This window comes from Dendrobates tinctorius, unplaced genomic scaffold (assembly GCF_039654945.1).
Source record: "Dendrobates tinctorius isolate UK_male_01 unplaced genomic scaffold, ASM3965494v1 ptg000140l, whole genome shotgun sequence".
NCBI lineage: Eukaryota > Metazoa > Chordata > Amphibia > Anura > Dendrobatidae > Dendrobates > Dendrobates tinctorius.
This window is the reverse complement of record NW_027361808.1, coordinates 10,215,700-10,242,051: the sequence shown is the minus strand read 5'-3', so window position 1 is coordinate 10,242,051 and position 26,352 is coordinate 10,215,700. Positions and strand designations below refer to the sequence as shown.

The window sequence follows — 26,352 nt, the reverse complement described above, 5'->3', positions numbered from 1 at the left end:
ATGGCAGTACTGGGGATTCTCGGGTGTTGCGAACATCACATGTTGGACAGCAAATTCTTCGAGATGGCGAAACGCTCCCAGCCCCAAGACCTTTGCCGGGTTCCACACATCCAGTGCCCTTTGTGATGGTATCGGATGAGGCCTTTCCATTAATGACAACCCTGCTGCGCCCATACCCACGAAGGGGACTGACTGCCCGGCGGAGGATTTTTAATTATCGGCTGAGTCGTGCACGAAGATATGTGGAATGCACCTTTGGGATCATGACTAGTCAGTGGAGGATCTTTCACACTGCCATCCAGTTGGATCCAGACACCATTGACACCGTGATTAAGGCATGCTGTGTACTCCACAACTATTCTCGTGAGTACAGTACTGACATAGATGTGGAGTACCAGCAGCCACAATGTAATCCAATGCGCTATGTGGGAAGGCCATCCAACTCGGGTGTGCGTGTGAGAGAAACCTTTACTGACTATTTTATGAGTCCAGAAGGTGCCGTGCACTGGCAATACTCCTGTGCTGGTGTTGGGCAGTCTGAACAGCAGTGAAAGATCAGAGAAGAAGAAGATTGAGCGGCAGCTAAGAAGGACCCGTCTTTTTCTTTTGCAATTTTTTTTTTTATTGATAACAACATAGTTTCTATGGGCACAGGCCGGACCACCCGACCCCCACTATGGAGAAGGAAATGTTTGTTGGTACTTTTATACCGGTGGTCTATTGATTGGACTGAGGATGTACTATGCTAAAATTATAGTTTCTATGTATCCTTACTCAATAAAAAATATTGTAATTTCGAATTTTATGGTCATCATTTTAATTTGCACAAGGAGCGGTTTATTGTAATTTATGTAGATCCCATACTCCCCTCAACTTACACCATCACCATACTTTGACTCTACCCAATAGTGTTGTCATGAATGATGTAGCCATTACACTGGCCATATGTAGCCGTTGTGTAGCCCCCTTATAATTTGGAGAAAGAACACAAAGTAAAAGTAACCAGAAAAATTTATTAGAAAAACAATAAACTTTATGACAAACATTGTCATTAATTTTTCAATTTGAAAGATAACATATGGCCACAAACATTTGGCACAACACCAAAAAGGTCAACCAGAAACTTTATTATTTAGTTCAAATTATGGTACTGTGGGTAGTACCCATAGTTTGTTGCGGCATCCTGATTGTAAGTTTGATTGTTTGGGGGTCCAAGCAGCTCACTAGTGTATGGGCGACTGGCTTGATATTGTTGATTTTGTGGTTGGCCTTGGGTTTTTTTCCGGAATAGTCCGAAAACCGACATCAAAATGTCATCATATGGCAAAATAGGTGTGGGATCATGCAACGCTGTAAGCGACATTTGGACCATGCTTGTGAAAATGTTCTGGCGATCCGGTGGCAGAGAGCGAGCCTTGCTAGTGATTTGCAAAGCGAAGAAATAAAATTTGTCTTCTGTGGTTGACTTTTTTTTTATCAAGGCTAGCGTCTCATTTGCCGCTTTTATTGTTTTATCCTCTTTTTTTTTTGTTTGTTTTGGCTCTCCTGACACTGGACCGCCAGCCGTTCCTCTACCAACTGTTTCCACTACAACACAATTTTCAGCAGCGGTGGACGAAGATGCCCCAGCATCTGCAGACAATGGGCCACCACCAAAACCATCTTCACCAGCTGAAGAACAGGTCGCAGGAGCTCCAGTTGAACGTCCAGATGCCTCTTCCGAATCTTCCTCTGCTGGAGGGACAATGTTGCCTTGAGTGCTGTTTGAGGAAAAAAACCCAAAACATAATCTCAATATCTTTACGAGTCAGAGTGCAAACGCAAGACAAGTGACATGCTGTGGGGACAAAACACGTGTCACATGTCCGGGGTCGTAGCTCTACAACCTCCACTGTTTGTACACATAGTGTAGAGGGAAATTCATCACATGTCTTCTACTATGATGTTCTATGTGGGCACAAGAAATGAAAATAACGGTGCAGTTGTATGCAGCGTTGAATAAGCAGCCGATTGTGTTATACCACCTTCAAATAGAGGAGATATTGCTTTAAAAGACTTTGTATAAATAAAAATTATTTACCTACGCAATATCCTGCCAGTTACCAAAAATTGTAGTTCCTCATAAAAAGGGAAGGAGTGTCGGGTGGGAGAGGATCCACTTTTATTGCAGCTTGCCACATATTTATGGAATCTGTCCTTCACGGATCTCCATCTTTGCTTTACATCTTTCTCTAAGAAAAAAGCAACAAAACATTACTTATAATATTTAGGTACACCAATTTTTGTAGTGTAACGAACATTAGAATTACCAATTTGCAACTGTGTTGTATTGTTACAAGAATCCCAGTCAGGATACAGCTGGCGTAACACTTTGGTCCAGCAGTGATCGCGGTAATAGCAGTCCTTGTAGGCCTCGTCAGAAGGGTCCCATATGGGTGAAAAATCACGGACCTACAATGTAGAGATTCCAATCATTAGATACTATGTTTACCCCCCCAAAAAAAAAACAGGGAAAAGCATTATGAAAAAAAAAACCCCTAACCCTACCCCTACCCTTAACCCTACCCTTTACCCGAATCACTACCCTTAACCTTTATCCTAATCTTTTCCCATACCATAATCCCTACACTAATCCCTACCATAATCCCTACACTTAGTACAATCCCTACCTTAATCCCTACACTAATCCCTACCATAATCCCTACACTAATCCTTACACTTAGTACAATCCCTACCATAATCTCTACACTTAGTACAATCCCTACCATAATCCCTACACTAATCCCTACCATAATCCCTACACTTAGTACAATCCCTACACTAATCCCTACCATAAGGCCGGGGTCACACTAGAGAGGAATACGGACGAGTGAGAGGCGTAAAAAGCACGCATTAGACATGGACAAATTATTCTCTATGAGTTTGCTCCCAACAGCCGTATATTTCTCGGGCGTATTCTACGGTCCGTGCCAATCGCAGCACGCTGCGATTGTCAGCGTACTACGCCCGTAATACGCCAATGCAAGCCTATGGGTGCGCAAAAAATACGCATTACACACGGACCACACATGTGACTTGCGAGAAATACGCACCCGGTGTCTTTTAACAAAAGCCGGCAATTCAGTGCGCTATACAGTAAACTCACACTGACAGGTTTAATAAAGAAAGAAAGAATAGATATATACACAATAGAATACATACATATATATATATACATACATACATGTCATTGTGACAAACATATATATATATATATATATATATATATATATTTATATTTCAGAGTTCTTCATAGCAGAATAGCCGCTAATTAACTCTATCAAATAATTGCCCAACCCGACATGAAATGACACATGGTTTACATTCAGTAAAGCATTTCATTTCATGGTTTTTTATATGTCCTTGACTAATAATTAGATGAGGGTTTGTGTGCAAAATTTGGGAGTTGTAGTTGTTATTTTAAGGGGTTAATTATTTGTTAAAAAAATGCGTGGGCTTCCCATTGCCCTATATTGGTGGCGAGTGGGTTAATCTAACAAAGGGTTAATGTCACCATTCGATTGTAAGGTGTCATTAACTCTTTGTTAGATTAACCCATTCGCCACCGCTACAAAGCAATGGGAAGCCCAAGCATTTTTTAACAACGAATTAACCCCTTAAAATAAAAACTACAACTCCCAAATTTTGCACACAAACCCTCATCTAATTATTAGTCAGGGACATATAAAAAAACATGAAATGAAATGCTTTACTGAATGTAAACCATGCGTCATTTCATGTCGGGTTGGGGAATGATTTCATAGAAGCCGGCAAATTAATTAGCGGCTATTCTACTATGAAGAACTCTGTGAAGTACAAATATATATATATGTTTGTCACAATGACATGTATGTATGTGTATATATATATACACTCACTGGCCACTTTATTAGGTACACCATGCTAGTAACGGGTTGGACCCCCTTTTGCCTTCAGAACTGCCTCAATTCTTCGTGGCAGAGATTCAACAAGGTGCTGGAAGCATTCCTCAGAGATTTTGGACCATATTGACATGATGGCATCACACAGTTGGCGCAGATTTGTCGGCTGCACATCCCTGATGCGAATCTCCCGTTCCACCACATCCCAAAGATGCTCTATTGGATTGAGATCTGGTGACTGAGGAGGCCATTTGAGTACAGTGAACTCATTGTCATGTTCAAGAAACCAATCTGAGATGATTCGAGCTTTATGACATGGCGCATTATCCTGCTGAAAGTAGCCATCAGATGTTGGGTACATTGTGGTCATAAAGGGATGGACATGGTCAGCAACAATACTCAGGTAGGCTGTGGCGTTGCAACGATGCTCAATTGGTACCAAGGGGCCCAAAGAGTGCCAAGAAAAAATTCCCCACACCATGACACCACCACCACCAGCCTGAACCATTGATACAAGGCTGGATGGATCCATGCTTTCATGTTGTTTACGCCAAATTCTGACCCTACCATCCGAATGTCGCAGCAGAAATCGAGACTCATCAGACCAGGCAAGGTTTTTCCAATCTTCTACTGTCCAATTTCGATGAGCTTGTGCAAATTGTAGCCTCAGTTTCCTGTTCTTAGCTGAGAGGAGTGGTACCCAGTGTGGTCTTCTGCTGCTGTAGCCCATCTGCCTCAAAGTTCGACGCACTGTGCGTTCAGAGATGCTCTTCTGCCTACCTTGGTTGTAACGGGTGGCAATTTCAGTCACTGTTGCCTTTCTATCAGCTCGAACCAGTATGCCCATTCTCCTCTGACCTCTGGCATCAACAAGGCATTTCCGGCCACAGAACTGCCGCTCACTGGATTTTTTTTCTTTTTCGGACCATTCTCTGTAAACCCTAGAGATGGTTGTGCGTGAAAATCCCAGTAGATCAGCAGTTTCTGAAATACTCAGACCAGCCCTTCTGGCACCAACAATCATGCCACGTTCAAAGGCACTCAAATCACCTTTCTTCCCCATACTGATGCTCGGTTTGAACTGCAGGAGATTGTCTTGACCATGTCTACATGCCTAAATGCACTGAGTTGCCGCCATGTGATTGGCTGATTAGAAATTAAGTCTTAACACACAGTTGGACAGGTGTACCTAATAAAGTGGCCAGTGAGTGTATATATATATATATACACACACACACACACACACACACATGTATTCTATGTGTCTAGATCTATTCTTTTGTTTGTGTTATAAAACCTGTCATAGGACTCCATTATATGTCCATTTTGCAAGCCGGCGAGAAAATCTCGGCATACGGATTCCATACGGATGCTTACATGCGCAAAATACGCGACCACACCTTGCTTACGGATGACATACGGAGCACTATTTAGGGGTCATTCATCCATATTATGCCTGTAAACTACGGACCGTATTTTGCGCCGGTTCGTGTGACCCCGGTCTAATCCCTACACTTAGTAGAATCCCTACCATAATCCCTACACTTCGTAGAATCCCTACCACAATCCCTACACTAATCCCTACACTTAGTACAATCCCTACCATAATCCCTACCATAATCCCTACACTAATCCCTACCATAATCCCTACCATAATCCCTACACTTAGTACAATCCCTACCATAATCCCTACACTAATCCCCACCATAATCCCTACACTTAGTACAATCCCTACCATAATCCCTACACTAATCCCTACCATAATCCCTACACTTAGTACAATCCCTGCACTAATCCCTACCATAATCCCTACACTTAGTACAATCCCTACACTAATCCCTACACTAATCCCTACACTAATCCCTTATCCCTACCATAATCCCTACACTAATCCTTACACTTAGTACAATCCCTACACTAATCCCTACACTTAGTGCAATCCCTACCATAATCCCTACACTAATCCCTACACTTAGTACAGTCCCTACCATAATCCCTACACTAATGCCTACCATAATCCCTACACTAATCCCTACACTTAGTACAATCCCTACCATAATCCCTACACTAATCCTTACACTTAGTACAATCCCTACACTAATCCCTACCATAATCCCTACACTTAGTACAATCCCTACCATAATCCCTACACTAATCCCTACCATAATCCCTACACTAATGCCCACCATAATCCCTACACTAGTCCCTACCATAATCCCTACACTTAGTACAATCCCTACACTTAGTACAATCCCTACACTAATGCCTACCATAATCCCTACACTAATCCCTACCATAATCCCTACACTTAGTACAATCCCTACCATAATCCCTACACTTAGTACAATCCCTACCATAATCCCTACACTTAGTACAATCCCTACACTAATCCCTACCATAATCCCTACACATAGTACAATCCCTAACATAATCCCTACCATAATCCCTACACTTAGTACAATCCCTACTATAATCCCTACCATAATCCCTACACTTAGTACAATCCCTACTACAATCCCTACCATAATCCCTACACTAATCCCTACCATAATCCCTACACTAATCCCTACTCTTAGTACAATCCCTACACTAATCCCTACCATAATCCCTACACTTAGTACAATCCCTACCATAATCAATATCACAAACAGAATCTAAAATACGTCCTGGGTTTCTCAATTACATGTTGGCTGGGAAGGGTTAATGTATGTGCAGCCTTTCTGTCTCTAAAAATGGTGGGACCACCCAAAAAAAAAATTACGTGGGGTCCCCCTATATTTTAGGGCCAGAAAGGCTAAGCAGACAGCTGAGGGTTATTATTTGTAGCATTGCTATGAATATCAGCCCACAGCTGTCTGCACAGCCTTTCTGGCTATAAAAATAGGGTGACCACCCAAAATTTTTTTTATGTGGGGTCCCCCTATATTTTAGGGCCAGAGAGGCTACGCAGACAGCTGCGAGCTGATATTCATAGCCTAGGAAGGGGCCATGTATATTGGCCCCCCGGCTACAAATACCAGCCCGCAGCCGCCCCAGAAACGGCGCATCTATTGATGCGCCAATTCCGGCACTTAGCCCCTCTCTTCCCACTTCCACACAGTGGTGGGATGTGGGGTAATAAAGGGGTTAATGTCACCTTTCATCGGTGACATTAAGCCCGGTTAATAATGGAGAAGCGTCAAGAAGTCGCCGATCCATTATTAATCCAAAAAAGTAAAATTTTAAATAAAACACAGATACAAAAAAAAACCTTTAATGAAATAAAAACACACAGTTTTTGACAAAAAATCTTATTTTACACTCAGTCCATTGCGACGCCCTCGTTCTCCTAGAAAAAAATAACAAACCAAATTCATACTCCGTGTTCCGACGCAGTCCATAAACAAGGGTCCCACGACGATCTGCCATGGAGAACAGTCACATCCTGAGATGTGACCGTCCTCCATGGATGCAGAAACACACTGACAGGAGCTAAGCTCCTGCAGTGTGTTACTGCGCATGCGCGAGAGAGTTTACCGGAGTTCATTAACTCCGGTACTCTCCTTTACGGCACTGCTTCCGGTGGAAAGGTCACACGCAGCTACATTGCCGTAAAGCGAGGTCCCGGAGCGCCCGAACACCGGGAAACTCAGCGAAAAAGTGCAGGAGCATCGCTAGCTGGTGAGTATATATTAAATGTTGTATGTCCTTTATTGTATGTTACATGTGTTCTATGTGTATTGTATGTGTCATGTATGTTTTTTTTTTTTTTTTAACCATTTCACTGAACAACTGTGCACGGTCGGCCCAGGGACTACTCTCCCATCCTATATCCGGATGGGAGCAGCAGTCCCATACAGCGACTGAGCACAGTTGCGGGCCTACCGTCGCATGGGGACTGACGCACACAGACTGACGCACACAGACAGACACATACAGACAGAAACATACAGACTGACGCACACAGACATACATGCATACATACCAAATCAATGAGCCTGCCCACATCGATCCCCATGCGACGGTAGCCTTCCATGATGTTAAAGATGGCGACTTCCTTCTTCTTCCCTACACTACACTCCGCCCACACACTTTCTCTTCCTCCCTACATCACTTCCTTCTGCTGCGGTTTTGCACCCAATTCCGCAGCAAAACCCGCAGATATTTTTCTCTCTGCGGTTTTGCTGCGGAATTGAAAGACTCAATAGAAGTCAATGGGTGCAGAAATGCAGCAGAACCGCAAAAAGAATTGACATGCTGCGGATTGTAAACCACAGCAAAACTGTGCGGAAAAATCCGCAGCATGTGCACAGGTTTTTATTTTTTCCATAGAAAATAATGGTATTGTAAAACGCAGCACCAAAACCGCTGCAGTTCCGCAGCAGAATCCGCACCGTGTGCACATAGCCTAAGGGGTTAAATAATTGTCTTCACCACTTACATTAAAAAGAACCTAGACATGTTTGACGTCTATGAACTCGTAATGACCTGGAGAATAATAATGAACGGTCAGTTTTAGCATTTAGTGAACCTAAGAAAAAAATCAATCAAAAAAGAATTGTGGGATTGCACTTTTTTTGCAATTTCACCGCACTTGGAATTTTTTTCCCGTTTTTGAGTACATAACATGCTAAAACCAATGGTGTCATTGAAAAGCACAACTCAAAAAAGCTCTGGTCATTAAGGGGTTAAATAGATTGATGAACAGGTGAACAGGAGCTTTGTTAAGCTCTATATCCTTTGAAAGTACATATCACCAAGACTACAAATCTAACTAAACTACAACTAAATAGTGAGATGAGAGGAATTCCAGTTATCCCAGATTTTGTCAAATTTCCTAAACAACCCCTATTTTGGTAAAGTGCTCGCTCATATGGAATGACCGAGTTTACCAGGTCAATCCAGGCTCTTAGAGAGGGGTGTGACCCTCCCATCCATTGTAGCGCCAACACCTTCCTAGCCAAAAAAAGTGTCTCGCATAGAAAGATCCTAACATAGTGTCCCCATGTCTAGCACTCCGAATAAACAAACTAATGGACTGAGAGGAACAGAAATTTGCACTAAGGATGTTAGCAATGATGTTACTTCAGACCAGTATGAAAGGACAATGGGGCATCCCCACACCATAAGTATAAAGTTTGCTTCCATTATATGACACCTCAAACATTCCGAGGACTGGAAACGACCCATTTTGAAAAGTCGTGATGGAGTTAGGTACGACTGGTGTAATATACAACTCAGTCATTCAATTATTAATAGATGGAGATACTTTAGTTGGAGATTCAAGAATCTCCTCCCAATCCTCAGCCTGAGCATCAGGAATAAGATCTCCCCACTTCCCCCTAATCGTCGTCATAGCAGAGTCAGTTCCCGCAGACAACATGTACATATAAAGAGTAGAGGTAAGGCCCTGAGGGCCTTGGGATTTAAGGATTCCTATTAAAGCGAGAGATGAGATAGGTTGGGTCATGCCTGAGTAAGGCCGGAGTCACACTAGCGATAAAATCGGACGAATGCAATGCGATTAAAAATCGCATTGCATTCGTCCCAATGTTATTCTATGCTGCTGCTCCCATCATGCATTTTTTTATCGGATCCGTTCCTCGGACCGAGACAATCGCAGCATGCTGCGATTGTCACCTATTTTCGGATCGGATTCGACAATGCAAGTCTATGGATGAGATTAAAAATCGCATTGAAAACGCACCACACATGTGACTTGCGATTAAATCGCAAGACTTCTCCAGGTCAACAGGAAAGAGCATCAGGCATTGGCATTGGATGTCAATTTGATGCTTAGATGCGAATAAAATCGGTTCATCGCCGGAAATTCTGAAGACAGACGGATCCCTGGACAAGAAATCTTTGTGCGATTTCGTACCGTTAAAATTGGTCCGAATTTTTAATCATTGTGTGTGACTCCAGCCTAAGGGTCCCGTTACACTAAACGACGCACCAGCGATCCCGACAACAATACGACCTGGTCAGGATCGCTGGTGCGTCGCTACATAATCGTGAGCGAGCTCTCAAACAGGCAGACTCACCAGAGATCAGGACAAGCGAGGCGCTGGTATCCAAGGTAAATAGCGGGTAACTAAGCGTGCGCGTGACTTAGTTACCCGCTGTGTACCTGGGATACCAGCTCCCAGCGCGAGCACGCTGGTATCCAGGGTACACAGCGGGTAACTAAGCCACGCACGTGCTTAGCTACCCGCTATTTACCTTGGATACCAGCTCCCAGCGTCTGCTTACAGAGCTGGAGCTCGCTGATCGTTGGTCTCCCGCTGCCATGCGATGCGTGCTGGCCAGCGGGAGACCAACGATCAAAAAATGGCCCAGGACATTCCTGCACGATCAGCGATACCTGGCAGGGGGGCCAGTCGCTGATGCGTGCCACACACAGCGAGATCGCTGTCGCGTCACAAAATCGGTGACGCATCAGCAATCTCGCTTAGTGTAAAGTACCCCTAACGTAGATGCGACTGGACAGCTGATCTGAGTTGCAGATAATGAAACAATTGGGATCTAGGGACATTATATTTAAGTTGGATTTGTTCAAAAGTGTAAGGTAGCGCTTATTGTTAGTGTCGGGGGACACTCACTTGGCTGCGATGTTGATGCATACAGGAACACTTTCCACAGTCTAGTGCAGTTTATTATGCCTTCATAAACCGCTGGAGGAACATGTTACACGTCACGTGCTTACACATAGTCCATCACAATCCTTGGTACACGGCTTTAACACGCTGTTACTAAACACGCTGGACCTCTTTGTCCAGTTACCATGGGCGACCGCACGCCGTACAGTTCATTAATGTCCATAGAATATCACAGGCACCAACAGTTATATCCCCATGTCCGGGGTTACTTCGCAGGAGCTCCTGCTCCAGATGCAGACTCTTTGGTAGTCGTCTCTCTCAGGGAAGCTGCTGAACTGGGATCACCAGACAATGCCTTGCTCACCAAGCCACCTGACAGTCCAGATCCACAGACAGACAGTAGCTCCCCCAATGCAGTGCCGTCACTGACTCTGTAAACACACGTGGCCTGTCTGTGTGCTATTCAGGACGTCCATCCCCACTTTGGAACCGTCCAACACACAGGCCTCGCCGGGTGCTATTCAGGGATCTGACCCTCCTCCCAGGGTCTCCCAACATGACCTTGCACCCTGAACCATTCAGGTACATACTCTCTCCCATGTGACCAGACCTCAGGCACATTATATGGTCCGTAGCCACACCCACAGGTGAGGTGTGGATCACATGGCTCATGACTTCATCGCAGGTCCTTTCAACACACCCAGCCATACACACACAGGCTTTACATTGGGCGTTCAGACACATGCCCCTGGGTGGGTTTGTAGGTGACTGGTCCCACCCATCTCACCAAGTCACCTGGAAGCTTCCCTGATACACAGCAACAAATCCTCAGCAGTATATCTCTGCTGATTAATACATATTCCAGCTTCCATCACAGGGCACCCACCCCTGTGATACATATTAACCATTTACAATCCTGCCGCTCATCATTTCCCCATCACAATAAAGGAAAACGCCTGCATGCATGTCCTGGCTAGCCCATACAGCGCCCCCTAGCTGTCACAGGGGTCACTGCATCATAAAAGACATCAGGATATTACCTTCACATAAGTCTTTAATCGAGGAAACATTATGTGAGATCCAAAAGCCAGCGGATGGGTGGTTCAACAGCATCAGGAAATAGTTATTGTTCCACAGTGGCATTTCAGCTATAGTACCCTTAAAGAGGATCACGTTTTTGACCTGTCTCTAGACCGACCTCGCCAAACGAAGTAGAGGCAACAATCTAGGGGCATTAAGTTTATCTGTTTCAAGAAAACCCAATGGACAGCCAATCTCGGCAACATGAACAAGATGATTTTCCGAGTTGGGCAAATAATTATCCGGCATCCACTTACTTAAAGCTTTAATCTGTCCTGCTGGATAATACAAATAAAAATCCGGCAGTGCCGCTCCCCCCATCCGCCTAGACCTCTGTAAAGTAGACAGTTTAAGATTTAAGGTCTAGATTTCCCCCATATAAAGGACGTGGTCAGGGAGTTCAGATTGGTGAAGATGGATTTAGAAACCAGCACCGCACTATGCTGGAGGGAGTAACTAAGTTTGGGAAATAGAATCATTTTTATTAGATTAATACGGCCGGCAACAGATAGTGGAAGTTTACTCCAAGAGGAAAATTTGAGTTTGACTAGTTCCAGTAATGGGAGGATATTAAGTTGTAAGTCAAGTTCACTACTTTTAGATATGTTGGTTCCTAAATATTTAAAATGAGACACCATAGGCAATAAGGACAAAGAATTAAGATGGGTCGTAGGGCCATGAGAGAGGGGCAAGAGAGCGGATTTACTCCAGTTGATATATAGGCCGGAGTATTTGCTAAATTTATCTATGGTAGCAATCACGTGTGGCAACGTCTCATCAGTTTTATCCATAAACACCACCATGTCATCAGCGTATAAACCAATAGTGTCTAGACGATCTGCTATATTTATACCTCTAATACTTGGAGAGGACCTCACACGTATTACCAACGCTTCTATAGCAAGCAAAGAGGGCCGGGGAAAGGGGGAACCCCTGGCGCGTCCCCCTAGATAGAGAACAGGATTCAGATATGGAGTTATTTATGATTATATGAGCTTTAGGATTTGCATATATTACACCAATCCATTTTTGAAATTTAGCACCAAAGCCTTATCTGTGCAAACATGCAGACAAGAATAGCCATTCAAGGGAATCGAAGGCCTTATCTGCGTCTAGCAACGCCAGGGCCAAATTTTTATCCGGTACCAGAGAGCTATATTGAACCACCGATTGGACCCTCCTGATGTTGATAGAGGTGCTTTTACCAGACATAAGGCTGGTTTCACATTTGCGTTTTTTTGCGCTGGAAAAAAACGCATACGTGCGCATGCGATTTTTCCCCTATATTTAACATGGGTGCGCATACCTGCGCACTTGTAAGCGCATGTATGCGATTTTCATGCGCTGCGTTTTTTTGGGGTGTGCGTTGGTATTTTCCAGACGCTGCATGTTGCATTTTTTGGCCCTTGAAAAAATCGCATGCGCACGTATGCGCACGTTTTGCGCTAAAAATGGCCATTATAGCCTATGGATGCGCATACGTGCGCACTGGCATGCGCAGGTATGCGCTTTTTTAGCGCAGCGTTTTTTGGGTGGTGTCCACTTTTTATCCTAGTTAGAATCTTCTAAAGTCCAAAAAAAAAAGTCTATATAAAGGAGGTGCCTGCCAAAACTCTGCCACTACTACACTAGACAGATTGAAGAGCAGACATTCAACCAAGAACCCATTATATCAGCGAAGAATGTGAGTATATTACATTATATGCCTGTCCTTTTAAATTATGTATGTACTAATGATTTTTATTATTTTTACATGCAGTATGTCTTCAGAATCGGAGTATTCCCCATCGCGGCAGGAATTGGCGCAAGCAGACCGTGAGGTGATTATTTTCGTGCATCTGGTAAGTATATCTGCTGCTTCTCCAAATCTCTTACGTTTTTTTCAACTTTCAGACATCGTCATCATCATCTGCGGACGGGAATAGTGAGGGCGAACAGCAGGAGCAGCGAAGCCAATTCCCGGTGGTTATACGTAATGTAAGTATCAAATGATTTGTAATGTTTTTTTGTTTTTTTTTATCTTCTATTTTTACTCTTTTTTTTGGTTCTTTTTTTGTAACTTTTTAGTCAATTTAAATTTGATTATTCTAATGAATGTGTTTTGTCTAGGTTCCACAACGGGATGAAGACGTCTACCTGGATAATGAGCAGCTCATCAGCCTGGTCCAGGAGCGTTCGCCGTTGTGGGACAGCCGTGACCGGCTGTACAAGGACAATGTGGTGACACGGCGGCTATGGAATGAGGTGGCCGCAGCGTTGATGGATGGCTGGGACAGCGCCACAGCATCCGCCAAAAAGGCGTTTAGTGAGTATTTCCCTGCTCTGTATTGTGCCGCAGTGACTGTTGTCCTTGACGGCACTGTTGGGTTTCGTGCTAGGCGTATTCTAGCAGGAAACCCAACAGTGTCATCGGTGTCTACAGTGACTGCTTTGAGTATTGTATTGCTACATTGTGCCGCATTGACTGTTGTCCTTGACGGCACTGTTGGGTTTCGTGCTAGGCGTATTCTAGCAGGAAACCCAACAGTGTCATCGTGGTCTACAGTGACTGCTTTGAGTATTGTATTGCTACATTGTGCCGCAGTGACTGTTGTCCTTGACGGCACTGTTGGGTTTCGTGCTAGGCGTATTCTAGCAGGAAACCCAACAGTGTCATCGTGGTCTACAGTGACTGCTTTGAGTATTGTATTGCTACATTGTGCCGCAGTGACTGTTGTCCTTGACGGCACTGTTGGGTTTCGTGCTAGGCGTATTCTAGCAGGAAACCCAACAGTGTCATCGGTGTCTACAGTGACTGCTTTGAGTATTGTATTGCTACATTGTGCCGCATTGACTGTTGTCCTTGACGGCACTGTTGGGTTTCGTGCTAGGCGTATTCTAGCAGGAAACCCAACAGTGTCATCGTGGTCTACAGTGACTGCTTTGAGTATTGTATTGCTACATTGTGCCGCAGTGACTGTTGTCCTTGACGGCACTGTTGGGTTTCGTGCTAGGCGTATTCTAGCAGGAAACCCAACAGTGTCATCGTGGTCTACAGTGACTGCTTTGAGTATTGTATTGCTACATTGTGCCGCAGTGACTGTTGTCCTTGACGGCACTGTTGGGTTTCGTGCTAGGCGTATTCTAGCAGGAAACCCAACAGTGTCATCGTGGTCTACAGTGACTGCTTTGAGTATTGTATTGCTACATTGTGCCGCAGTGACTGTTGTCCTTGACGGCACTGTTGGGTTTCGTGCTAGGCGTATTCTAGCAGGAAACCCAACAGTGTCATCGGGGTCTACAGTGACTGCTTTGAGTATTGTATTGCTACATTGTGCCGCAGTGACTGTTGTCCTTGACGGCACTGTTGGGTTTCGTGCTAGGCGTATTCTAGCAGGAAACCCAACAGTGTCATCGGGGTCTACAGTGACTGCTTTGAGTATTGTATTGCTACATTGTGCCGCAGTGACTGTTGTCCTTGACGGCACTGTTGGGTTTCGTGCTAGGCGTATTCTAGCAGGAAACCCAACAGTGTCATCGGGGTCTACAGTGACTGCTTTGAGTATTGTATTGCTACATTGTGCCGCAGTGACTGTTGTCCTTGACGGCACTGTTGGGTTTCGTGCTAGGCGTATTCTAGCAGGAAACCCAACAGTGTCATCGGTGTCTACAGTGACTGCTTTGAGTATTGTATTGCTACATTGTGCCGCATTGACTGTTGTCCTTGACGGCACTGTTGGGTTTCGTGCTAGGTGTATTCTAGCAGGAAACCCAACAGTGTCATCGGGGTGTACAGTGACTGCTTTGAGTATTGTATTGCTAAATTGTGAAGCAGTGACTGTTGTCCTTGACGGCACTGTTTTTTTTTATCAACAGTGGACAAAGTCCGAACACGTTGGCGTTCGATCAAGGACCGCTTCAACAGTGATGTTCGTGCTGAGGGCCAGGTTCGCAGTGGATCTGCGTCAAGGACCAGAACTAGATACCGTCACTATCACGCGTTGCAGTTCCTAAGACCGGTCCTTGCCACAAGATCGTAAGTATTATACATTTTGGGTTTTTATTTTTATTAATCTGTGTTTTTCTAATCCACAGCTGATGCTTCTTGTAAAGGCATGGTAGTAATGATTTTCCTTTCTTCCACAGCACCTGGAGCAGCACCCTGCAACCTGGCCCTGGAGCGGTCCTTCCTCGGACGTCCTCTGACCCGTCCCAGCCATCCGACAGCCAGGAAGCACCTTGCAGGTCCCACACACACACAGCTGGTGACCAGGAAGCTGGGCCATCAGGTGTTCCCCTGTCCCAGGTCTCTGCCACTGGTTATGCGGGCACTACCCGCCAGCGGCAGAGGGCCTTGGACAGGAATGTCTTGCCCGAGTTTATGCATTTGAGCGAGACATTTAATTCCAGCCTCAAGTCACTGTCCGACAGAGTTGAAAGCGGTTTTGCACTGATGGAACGTGGTTTTAACCACTTTGAACACCGCTTCAATTCTGTAGAACAGCGCCTTGACCGTCTGGAGGCCGACCTCAACAGACCAGCACACCATTTTTTTAGTAAGATTGAAAAGGGCATGGCGGAACACCTTAGTCCTGATCAACAGCTGAATGTGCTGCAGGCCTGCAACAATGCTTTCTTGCAGGCTATGCAGCATAATTGGTACGGTCAGCAGTCAGTGGTGTCCTTTCCACCTGTGCCACCATTGACTCGCTTCACCTCACTACCGACTTGTGCTGCATACCACTGCACGGACACCTCTCTTCAAAGGCTGGACACCCACCGTTACACCACCACAAGTCTGAGTGCAGCTGGTCACTTCACCGACACCACCATGGCAAGCGCTGCTCCTGTCTGGAGCACCACCGCCAATCCCATGCATGCGTGGAGCTCAGCCACCACTAGGCAAACATGGAACAGCCCTGCCGCTACAACAACATGTAGTAGCCCTGCCACCACCACTCTGCAAACCTGGGCCATCACTGCCGCCACCAGTCCTCCTGCAAGGACGAGCACTGACCAAGAAGAGCAGCATCAGCCACCTCAGCAGCAGCAGCCAACTCAGCAGCCGCCACCTCAGCAGCAGCAGCCACCTCAGCAGCAGCCGCCACCTCAGCAGCAGCAGCAACCACCTCAGCAGCAGCCGCCACCTCAGCAGCAGCAGCAACCACCTCAGCAGCAGCAACCACCTCAGCAGCAGCTGCCACCTCAGCAGCAGCCGCCACCTCAGCAGCAGCCGCAACCTCTGCAGCAGCAGCCGCCACCTCAGCAGCAGCAGCCATACCAGCAGACGGGGGACCTACATTCCATATTTGCCCCTACTTCAAGGCGAAATCAATCAAGGCGGGCATTGGGCCAAAGTCGGTCCAGGCACACAAGCCTACGGCGACATGCCATTACAACTAATGTAACTGAACAGATTTCCTCTCCTACAAGTGTTCCAAGTTTAATTCCCTTAACTGGACTACCTTCCCCCACAAGTTTTGTTGCCCCTTCCCCTCAAACACCGTCTTCAACTGCAAGTGTTGCATATTCCCTGCACACCCCCAAATTGAAACCATCTGCCCCCAAACGCCGTAAAAAATAATTTTTAATTTTTTTTTTTGTGATAAAAAATAAATTTACATTTGTGGTTCACCATTAATAAGTTTCATTAATGTTGTTTGCGCCGCTCACACACACTGATGGGTAAATACATGTTAAAAACCAACCCAAGGGCTAGTATAGTCATATGTGAAATAACATGGACTAGTATAGTCATTCCAAGGCCTAGTGTAATAACTCTAGTTTTACCAAATAGAATCTGGTTTCATGAAAAACAAATTGTTGAAACTTGTCTAAAAAATAAAGTTTCTTTCTATTTTCACCACTTTGTTTTTGGTGAAACAAGATGCTAGTTGTTAAAAATCGAGTTATTACAGTAGGCCTTGGTATGACTATACTAGGCCGTGGTATTTCACATATACTACTAGCCCCAAGGCCTAGTATACTCATATTTGAAATACCACGGCCTAGTATAGTCATTCCAAGGCCTAGTGTAATAACTCTAGTTTTACCAAATAGAATCTGGTTTCATGAAAAACAAACTGTTGAAACTTGTCTAAAAAATAAGTTTCTTTCTAGTTTCACCAGTTTGTTTTTGGTGAAACAAGATGCTAGTTGTTAAAAATCGAGTTATTACAGTAGGCCTTGGTATGACTATACTAGGCCGTGGTATTTCACATATACTACTAGCCCCAAGGCCTAGTATACTCATATTTGAAATACCACGGCCTAGTATAGTCATTCCAAGGCCTAGTGTAATAACTCTAGTTTTACCAAATAGAATCTGGTTTCATGAAAAACAAACTGTTGAAACTTGTCTAAAAAATAAGTTTCTTTCTAGTTTCACCAGTTTGTTTTTGGTGAAACAAGATGCTAGTTGTTAAAAATCGAGTTATTACAGTAGGCCTTGGTATGACTATACTAGGCCGTGGTATTTCACATATACTACTAGCCCCAAGGCCTAGTATACTCATATTTGAAATACCACGGCCTAGTATAGTCATTCCAAGGCCTAGTGTAATAACTCTAGTTTTACCAAATAGAATCTGGTTTCATGAAAAACAAACTGTTGAAACTTGTCTAAAAAATAAGTTTCTTTCTAGTTTCACCAGTTTGTTTTTGGTGAAACAAGATGCTAGTTGTTAAAAATCGAGTTATTACAGTAGGCCTTGGTATGACTATACTAGGCCGTGGTATTTCACATATACTACTAGCCCCAAGGCCTAGTATACTCATATTTGAAATACCACGGCCTAGTATAGTCATTCCAAGGCCTAGTGTAATAACTCTAGTTTTACCAAATAGAATCTGGTTTCATGAAAAACAAACTGTTGAAACTTGTCTAAAAAATAAGTTTCTTTCTAGTTTCACCAGTTTGTTTTTGGTGAAACAAGATGCTAGTTGTTAAAAATCGAGTTATTACAGTAGGCCTTGGTATGACTATACTAGGCCGTGGTATTTCACATATTACTATACTACTAGCCCCAAGGCCTAGTATACTCATATTTGAAATACCACGGCCTAGTATAGTCATTCAAAGGCCTAGTGTAATAACTTTTAATGGAGCAGATTACATTCATCCACTCAATGCTGACTTGTATTCCCCATGGACTTTCATTGGGGTTGGGTTTTGAGTGTTGTGTTTTGAGAAAATCACATACTTTGTTTTAAACTATTTGCACAATTTTATCTTGAAAAAAAATGGTTTCCTGATTCATGGCCTGCAGCTTTGCTCATTCCAATATATTTCACGCAGACTAGCAATGCTGCATTTTAACTCGTATGTGTATTTACCTGCCCAGGTGTGTGAACATAACAAAATTCAGTTATACATGGGAAGTTTTTTAATTAATCGGAGTTTAAAAAATATAGTGCACTCAGTAATGGTATCAAATAAGGATTTTTATTACCATAAACAACAACATTACACCATTTCATCTTGCCAGTGCACCCGTCCTACATCAGAAATAAAGTAGGCCGCAAATTTGTCCCTCATTTGGCCAACTTCAACGGATGACCTGAGAGTGTGCTGAGTGAATTCAGGCAATGGGTTAGGAGCATCATCGTCCAGTTCAAAGGTCGGGTGCTCTTTAGCCATCACAAAGTTATGTAGAACCACACAGGCCTTCACCACCTCATCGACTGTTTCAAGTTTAAGATTAATGGCCGTGCCCAGAATTCGCCATCTGGAAACAAGAATCCCAAAAGCACACTCGACAGTTCTTCTGGCCCTGGTCAGCCTGTAATTAAAAATTTTTTTGGTGTGGTCCAAGTCCCGGCTGGAGTAGGGTTTCAGTAAGTTTCCGCACATTTGAAAAGCCTCATCGCCAACCATTACAAAGGGCAGTGGCGGAGCTTCGGTGTGAGGAAGAGGCCGTGGCATAGGGAAATTAAATTGGTTGCCATACAACCTCCGGCCCATGTCTGAGTTTTTAAAAGCCTGCGAGTCATTACCACGGCCAAATGCTCCAATGTCCACTGCTACAAACATACATCCGGCATCCGCAATTGCAATGAGTACTATTGAAAAGTACTTTTTGTAATTATAGTACTCAGATCCCGTTCTTTGGGGTTTGATGATCCGTATGTGTTTCCCATCAACAGCTCCCAAACAGTTGGGAAAATTGCATACTGTCCAGAATTTGTCAGCAATTTCCATCCACTTTTCAGCGGTGGGCAGGGGCATAAATTCTGGGCAAAGAACATTCCAGAGAGCCCGGCAGGTGTCAGCAACAATTCCAGACAAGGTAGAGATTCCAATACGGTACTGGAAGTGTAGTGAGGATAGGGTTTCTCCAGTCGCCAGGAATCTGTGAACAGACAAAGAAGTAAAATTAATATTTATGTATATTATTTTTAAAAACTATAAAAAAAATATTAGTACATTCACGAAAACTAATTACCCAAGGTTTTGAATACTAAATTTACAAAAAAAAACATCAGACCACACCCCTTTGTTTTTAAAACATACCGTAATGTCACCAGTAGCCGTTCCTCAGGAGGAATCGCACGACGGAGCTGTGTGTCCTGTCTCCGGATGGATTGTTGGACACGAGCAAGCAAATCCATGAAACTTTCGTGGGACATCCGGATATAATCAGTAAATTTCTCCGGGTTTGCACGTAGCTCGCTGTAGAGGGTGTGGTATGCCCCACGGCTCTCCCGGAGTTCAACAATCGGATGTATCCACATACGCCGCCGTCTTCGCTGCCTCTCTCTCTTCCTTTGTTCATGGCAAGCAACTGCATACGCCTGAGCCATCGCGATGTCCAAATCCAAGTTGAAGTGAAAACTCTTCCAGCGCAGATCCATGGTCACGAGAAGAATCAAGCAAATGTGAAGAATACTGTAGACAGGGTGTATATATATTAACATACCACACCCACAATGAAGTCCCATTGGTCTTGTGTGTTGTTGAATGGTTGTTTTTTCTTTTTTGTGGGGTTTTTCCAAAATCTGTAAAAAAACGCAAACGCACAAAAAACGCATACAAACGCGCAAAAACGCTGCGTTTTTTTCCTGCATGCGCATTAAAATGCTGGAAAAAAACGCAGCGTTTGTATGCATTTGTATGCGTTTTTTTAATGCGTTTTTTTGCGGGAAAAACGCGCTGCAAAAAAAAGCAAGTGTGAAACTAGCCTAAAACCTGTTTGGTCTGGGTGTATAAGATCCAATATAACTGAGTTTAATCTAGTAGCCAGAATCTTAGTGAAGATTTTATAGTCTACATTTACCAGTGAACCAAATCTTATTTAACAAAGGAAAATATAAAAAAAACCCTGCTGTAGTGTTCACAATCCTCTTGCAATAGGACAAGCTGGATGGCAAAACAAGTGCTAGTAATATAACAAAAGTAATAGGAATTAAAAAACAACTTTTAACCATGCCAAAGGAGTTGAAAAGAAAAGTCTTGAGTGATGAAAAGGGTTCAATTCCGGCTTTACTAGCAGAGTGATACAGTAAGCATCATATTGCCTCCATTTTTAAAATTTCTAAGACGGCAGTCTATTACAACAAGATCAAACAGCAGACATTGGGGACAACAAAGCTACACACTGGCAGAAGACTAAAACGACTCTCCACTGACCGGGATGACTGTCATCTTATTCGAATGTCGCTCAGCAACCGCAGGATGACATCAAGTGACCTATAAAAGGAATGGAAAAAGGCAACTGGGGTGAAGTGCAGAGCAAGAACAGTTCTTAACAGGTTCCTAGATGCAGGGCTCAAGTCATGTTCATGTAAAGGTAGAAAAAAGCATTTAATCAAAGAGAAGCAAAGGAGAACCAGGCTAAAGTTTTCCAAAGACCATAAGGATTGGACCATAGAGGACTGGAGTTAGGTAATCTCTGATGAGTCTAGTTTTCAGCTTTGCCCAGCACCTGGTCATCTAATGGTTAGATGGAGACCTGGAGAGGCAAACAAGCCACAGTGTCTTGCACCCACTGTGAAATTTAGTGGCGGATCGGTGATGATCTGGGGATGCTTTAGCAAGGCAGGAATTGGGCAGGTTAATCTTTGCATCGGACGTATGAATCGAGGTTATCCTGGAAAAACAGCCGATTCCTTCTGCTCAAGCAATGTTCCCCAACTCTGAGGACTGGTTTTCCAAGCAGGACAATGCACCATGCCTCACAGCTAGGTCAGAGTGTGGATGAATAATAATAATAATAATAAAAATTTTTATTTCTATAGCACCGACATATTCCGCAGCACTTTACATTTCAGAGGGGACTTGTACAGACAATAGACATTACAGCATAACAATAATCACATAGATCATAACAGATACCAAGAGGAATGAGGGCCCTGCTTGCAAGTTTACAATCTATGAGGAAAAAAGGGAGACACGAAAGGTGGGTGGTAACAGATGCCCTGATTGTATGGACCAGCCATAATGTTAAGTGTGTAACAGTACAGATGCAGAGGGCTAATGGATGCATAAAGCATGTGGGAACATGATGCGGGGAACCTGGTTATGGTAAAAACTTTTGGCTGTGCCACATAGGGATAGATTAGGTTAATGTGTTGAGGCGGTAAGCCAGTCTGAATAAATGAGTTTTCAGGGCACGCTTAAAATTGTGGGGACTGGGGACTAATCATATTGACCTGGGAAGTGCATTCCAAAGAATTGGCGCAGCACGTGTATAGTCTTGGAGACGGGAGTGGGAGGTTCTGATTATTGAGGATGCTAACCTCAGGTCATCAGCAGAACGGAGGGCGCGGGTAGTATGGTATACTGAAACAAGGGAGGAGATTTAGGGTGGTGCTGAGCCGTGGAGTGCTTTGTGGGTGAGGGTAATAAGTTTGTACTGGATTCTGGAGTGGATGGGTAGCCAGTGTAATGACTGGCACAAGGTAGAGGCATCGGTATAACGATTGGCGAGGAATATGATCCTGGCAGCAGCATTCAAGACAGATTGGAGGGGGGAGAGTTTGGTAAGAGGGAGACCGATTAGAAGAGAGCTACAATAGTCGAGACGAAAATGAATAAGAGAAACAGTAAGAGTTTTTGCGGAGTTAAAAGTAAGAAAAGGTCGAATTCTAGAAATGTTTTTGAGGTGCAGATAACAAGAGCGAGCCAGTGATCGTATGTGGGGGAAAAAAGAAAGCTAGGAGTCAAGTATGACCCCAAGACAGAGGGCATGTTGCTGGGGAGTAATAGTGGAACCACACACAGAAATGGCAATGTCGGGTATAGGTACATTAGTAGCGGGAGGAAACACAAGGAGTTCAGTCTTTAACAGGTTCAGTTTCAGATATAGTGAGGACATGATGTTAGACACAGCGTTTAGACAATCGCCGGTGTTTTCTAGAAAGGCTGGCGTGATGTCCTGGGTGAAGGACCATCACAACAAATCCCTGTCATGGCCAGCCCAATCTCCAGACCTGAACCCCATTAAAAACCTCTGGAATGTAATCAAGAGGAAGATGGATAGTCACAAGCCATCAAACAAAGAAGTTCGAACTGCTTAGACTTTTGTACCAGGAGTGACATAAGGTCACCCAAAAGCAGTGTGAAAGACTGGTGGAAATTAAGCCAAGACACATGAAAGCTGTGATTAAAAATCATGGTTATTCCACAAAATATTGATTTCTGAACTCTTCCTCAGTTAAAACATTAGTATTGTTGTTTCTAAATGATCATGAACTTGTTTGAGGTCTGCAGGCACTGCATTTTTTTGTTATTTTGACCATTTCTCATTTTCTGAAAATACAAAATTTAGTACTTGGAAATTCGAAGACATGTTGTCAGTATTTTACAGAATAAAAGAGCATTTTACATTTTACTCAAAAATATACCTATATAGAGAAAAATCAGACAAACTGAAAATGTTGCAGAGGTCTCTTAATTTTTGCCAGAGCTGTATACCTGACAGCAGCCCATACATTCTATATCTACAGTTACACCGGACAGGAGCCTGTACAGTCTATATCTTCAATAATATATACCTGACAGCAGCCCGTACAGTCTATATCTACAATAATATATACCTGACAGGAGCCCGTACAGTCTATATCTACAATAATATATACCTGACAGGAGCCCATACAGTCTATATCTACAATAATATATACCTGACAGGAGCCCATACAGTCTATATCTACAGTAATATATACCTGACAGGAGCCCATACAGTCTGTATCTACAATAATATATACCTGACAGGAGCCCATACAGTCTATATCTACAATAATATATACCTGACAGGAGCCCGTACAGTCTATATCTACAATAATATATACCTGACAGGAGCCTGTACAGTCTATATCTACAATAATATATACCTGACAGGAGCCCATACAGTCTATATCTACAATAATATATACTGTACCTGACAGGAGCCCATACAGTCTGTATCTACAGTAATATATACCTGACAGGAGCCCGTACAGTCTATATCTACAATAATATATACCTGACAGGAGCCCATCCAGTCTATATCTACAATAATATATACCTGACAGGAGCCGGTACAGTCTATATCTACAATAATATATACCTGACAGGAGCCCATACAGTCTATATCTACAATAATATATACTTGACAGGAGCCCATACAGTCTATATCTACAATAATATATACCTGACAGCAGCCATACAGTCTATATCTACAATAATATATACCTGACAGGAGCCATACAGCCTATATCTACAATAATATATACCTGACAGGAGCCCATACAGTCTATATCTACAATAATATATACCTGACAGGAGCCCATACAGTCTATATCTACAGTAATATATACCTGACAGGAGCCCGTACAGTCTATATCTACAATAATATACACCTGACAGGAGCCCATACAGTCTGTATCTACAATAATATATACCTGACAGGAGCCCATACAGTCTGTATCTACAGTAATATATACCTGTCAGGAGCCCGTACAGTCTATATCTACAATAATATATACCTGACAGGAGCCGGTACAGTCTATATCTACAATAATATATACCTGACAGGAGCCCATCCAGTCTATATCTACAATAATATATACCTGACAGGAGCCGGTACAGTCTACAGCTACAATAATATACACCTGACAGGAGCCCATCCAGTCTATATCTACAATAATATATACCTGACAGGAGCCTGTACAGTCTATATCTACAATAATATATGCCTGACAGGAGCCCGTACAGTCTATATCTACAATAATATATACCTGACAGGAGCCTGTACAGTCTATATCTACAATAATATATGCCTGACAGGAGCCCGTACAGTCTATATCTACAATAATATATACCTGACAGGAGCCCATACAGTCTATATCTACAATAATATATACCTGACAGGAGCCCATACAGTCTATATCTACAGTAATATATACCTGACAGGAGCCCATACAGTCTGTATCTACAATAATATATACCTGACAGGAGCCCATACAGTCTATATCTACAATAATATATACCTGACAGGAGCCCGTACAGTCTATATCTACAATAATATATACCTGACAGGAGCCTGTACAGTCTATATCTACAATAATATATACCTGACAGGAGCCCATACAGTCTATATCTACAATAATATATACTGTACCTGACAGGAGCCCATACAGTCTGTATCTACAGTAATATATACCTGACAGGAGCCCATACAGTCTATATCTACAATAATATATACCTGACAGGAGCCCATCCAGTCTATATCTACAATAATATATACCTGACAGGAGCCCATACAGTCTATATCTACAATAATATATACCTGACAGGAGCCCATACAGTCTATATCTACAATAATATATACTTGACAGGAGCCCATACAGTCTATATCTACAATAATATATACCTGACAGCAGCCATACAGTCTATATCTACAATAATATATACCTGACAGGAGCCATACAGCCTATATCTACAATAATATATACCTGACAGGAGCCCATACAGTCTATATCTACAATAATATATACCTGACAGGAGCCCATACAGTCTATATCTACAGTAATATATACCTGACAGGAGCCCGTACAGTCTATATCTACAATAATATACACCTGACAGGAGCCCATACAGTCTGTATCTACAATAATATATACCTGACAGGAGCCCATACAGTCTGTATCTACAGTAATATATACCTGTCAGGAGCCCGTACAGTCTATATCTACAATAATATATACCTGACAGGAGCCGGTACAGTCTATATCTACAATAATATATACCTGACAGGAGCCCATCCAGTCTATATCTACAATAATATATACCTGACAGGAGCCGGTACAGTCTACAGCTACAATAATATACACCTGACAGGAGCCCATACAGTCTATATCTACAATAATATATACCTGACAGGAGCCTGTACAGTCTATATCTACAATAATATATGCCTGACAGGAGCCCGTACAGTCTATATCTACAATAATATATACCTGACAGGAGCCTGTACAGTCTATATCTACAATAATATATACCTGACAGGAGCCATACAGTCTATATCTACAATAATATATACCTGACAGGAGCCCATACAGTCTATATCTACAGTAATATATACCTGACAGGAGCCCATCCAGTCTATATCTACAATAATATATACCTGACAGGAGCCGGTACAGTCTACAGCTACAATAATATACACCTGACAGGAGCCCATACAGTCTATATCTACAATAATATATACCTGACAGGAGCCTGTACAGTCTATATCTACAATAATATATGCCTGACAGGAGCCCGTACAGTCTATATCTACAATAATATATACCTGACAGGAGCCTGTACAGTCTAT

The 26,352-nt window shown here is 43.2% G+C and overlaps 1 protein-coding gene across 1 annotated transcript; it reads right to left on the bottom strand.

Moving 5' to 3' along the window:
- Positions 1 to 429: 429 nt before the first annotated feature.
- Positions 430 to 7,935, bottom strand: LOC141049003 (uncharacterized). Its single transcript, XM_073545092.1, has 4 exons — positions 7,885 to 7,935; positions 2,310 to 2,451; positions 2,081 to 2,231; positions 430 to 1,760 (listed from the first exon to the last, which is right to left on the bottom strand). Exons 1-4 carry the CDS (start codon positions 7,933 to 7,935, stop codon positions 1,133 to 1,135), a joined length of 972 nt encoding a protein of 323 aa, XP_073401193.1. The 3' UTR covers positions 430 to 1,132.
- Between the last annotated feature and the right edge of the window lie 18,417 nt (positions 7,936 to 26,352).

What these genes read in the sequence shown, in the direction of transcription:
- LOC141049003 (XM_073545092.1), bottom strand. Translation starts at nt 7,935, where the DNA reads ATGGAAGGCTACCGTCGCATGGGGATCGATGTGGGCAGGCTCATTGAT. An exon ending in TGGGCAGGCTCATTGATTTG is followed by an intron (nt 2,452 to 7,884) that starts GTATGTATGCAT and finishes TCTACATTGTAG; the next exon opens with GTCCGTGATTTTTCACCCAT. An exon ending in ACTGGCAGGATATTGCGTAG is followed by an intron (nt 1,761 to 2,080) that starts GTAAATAATTTT and finishes TTCCTCAAACAG; the next exon opens with CACTCAAGGCAACATTGTCC.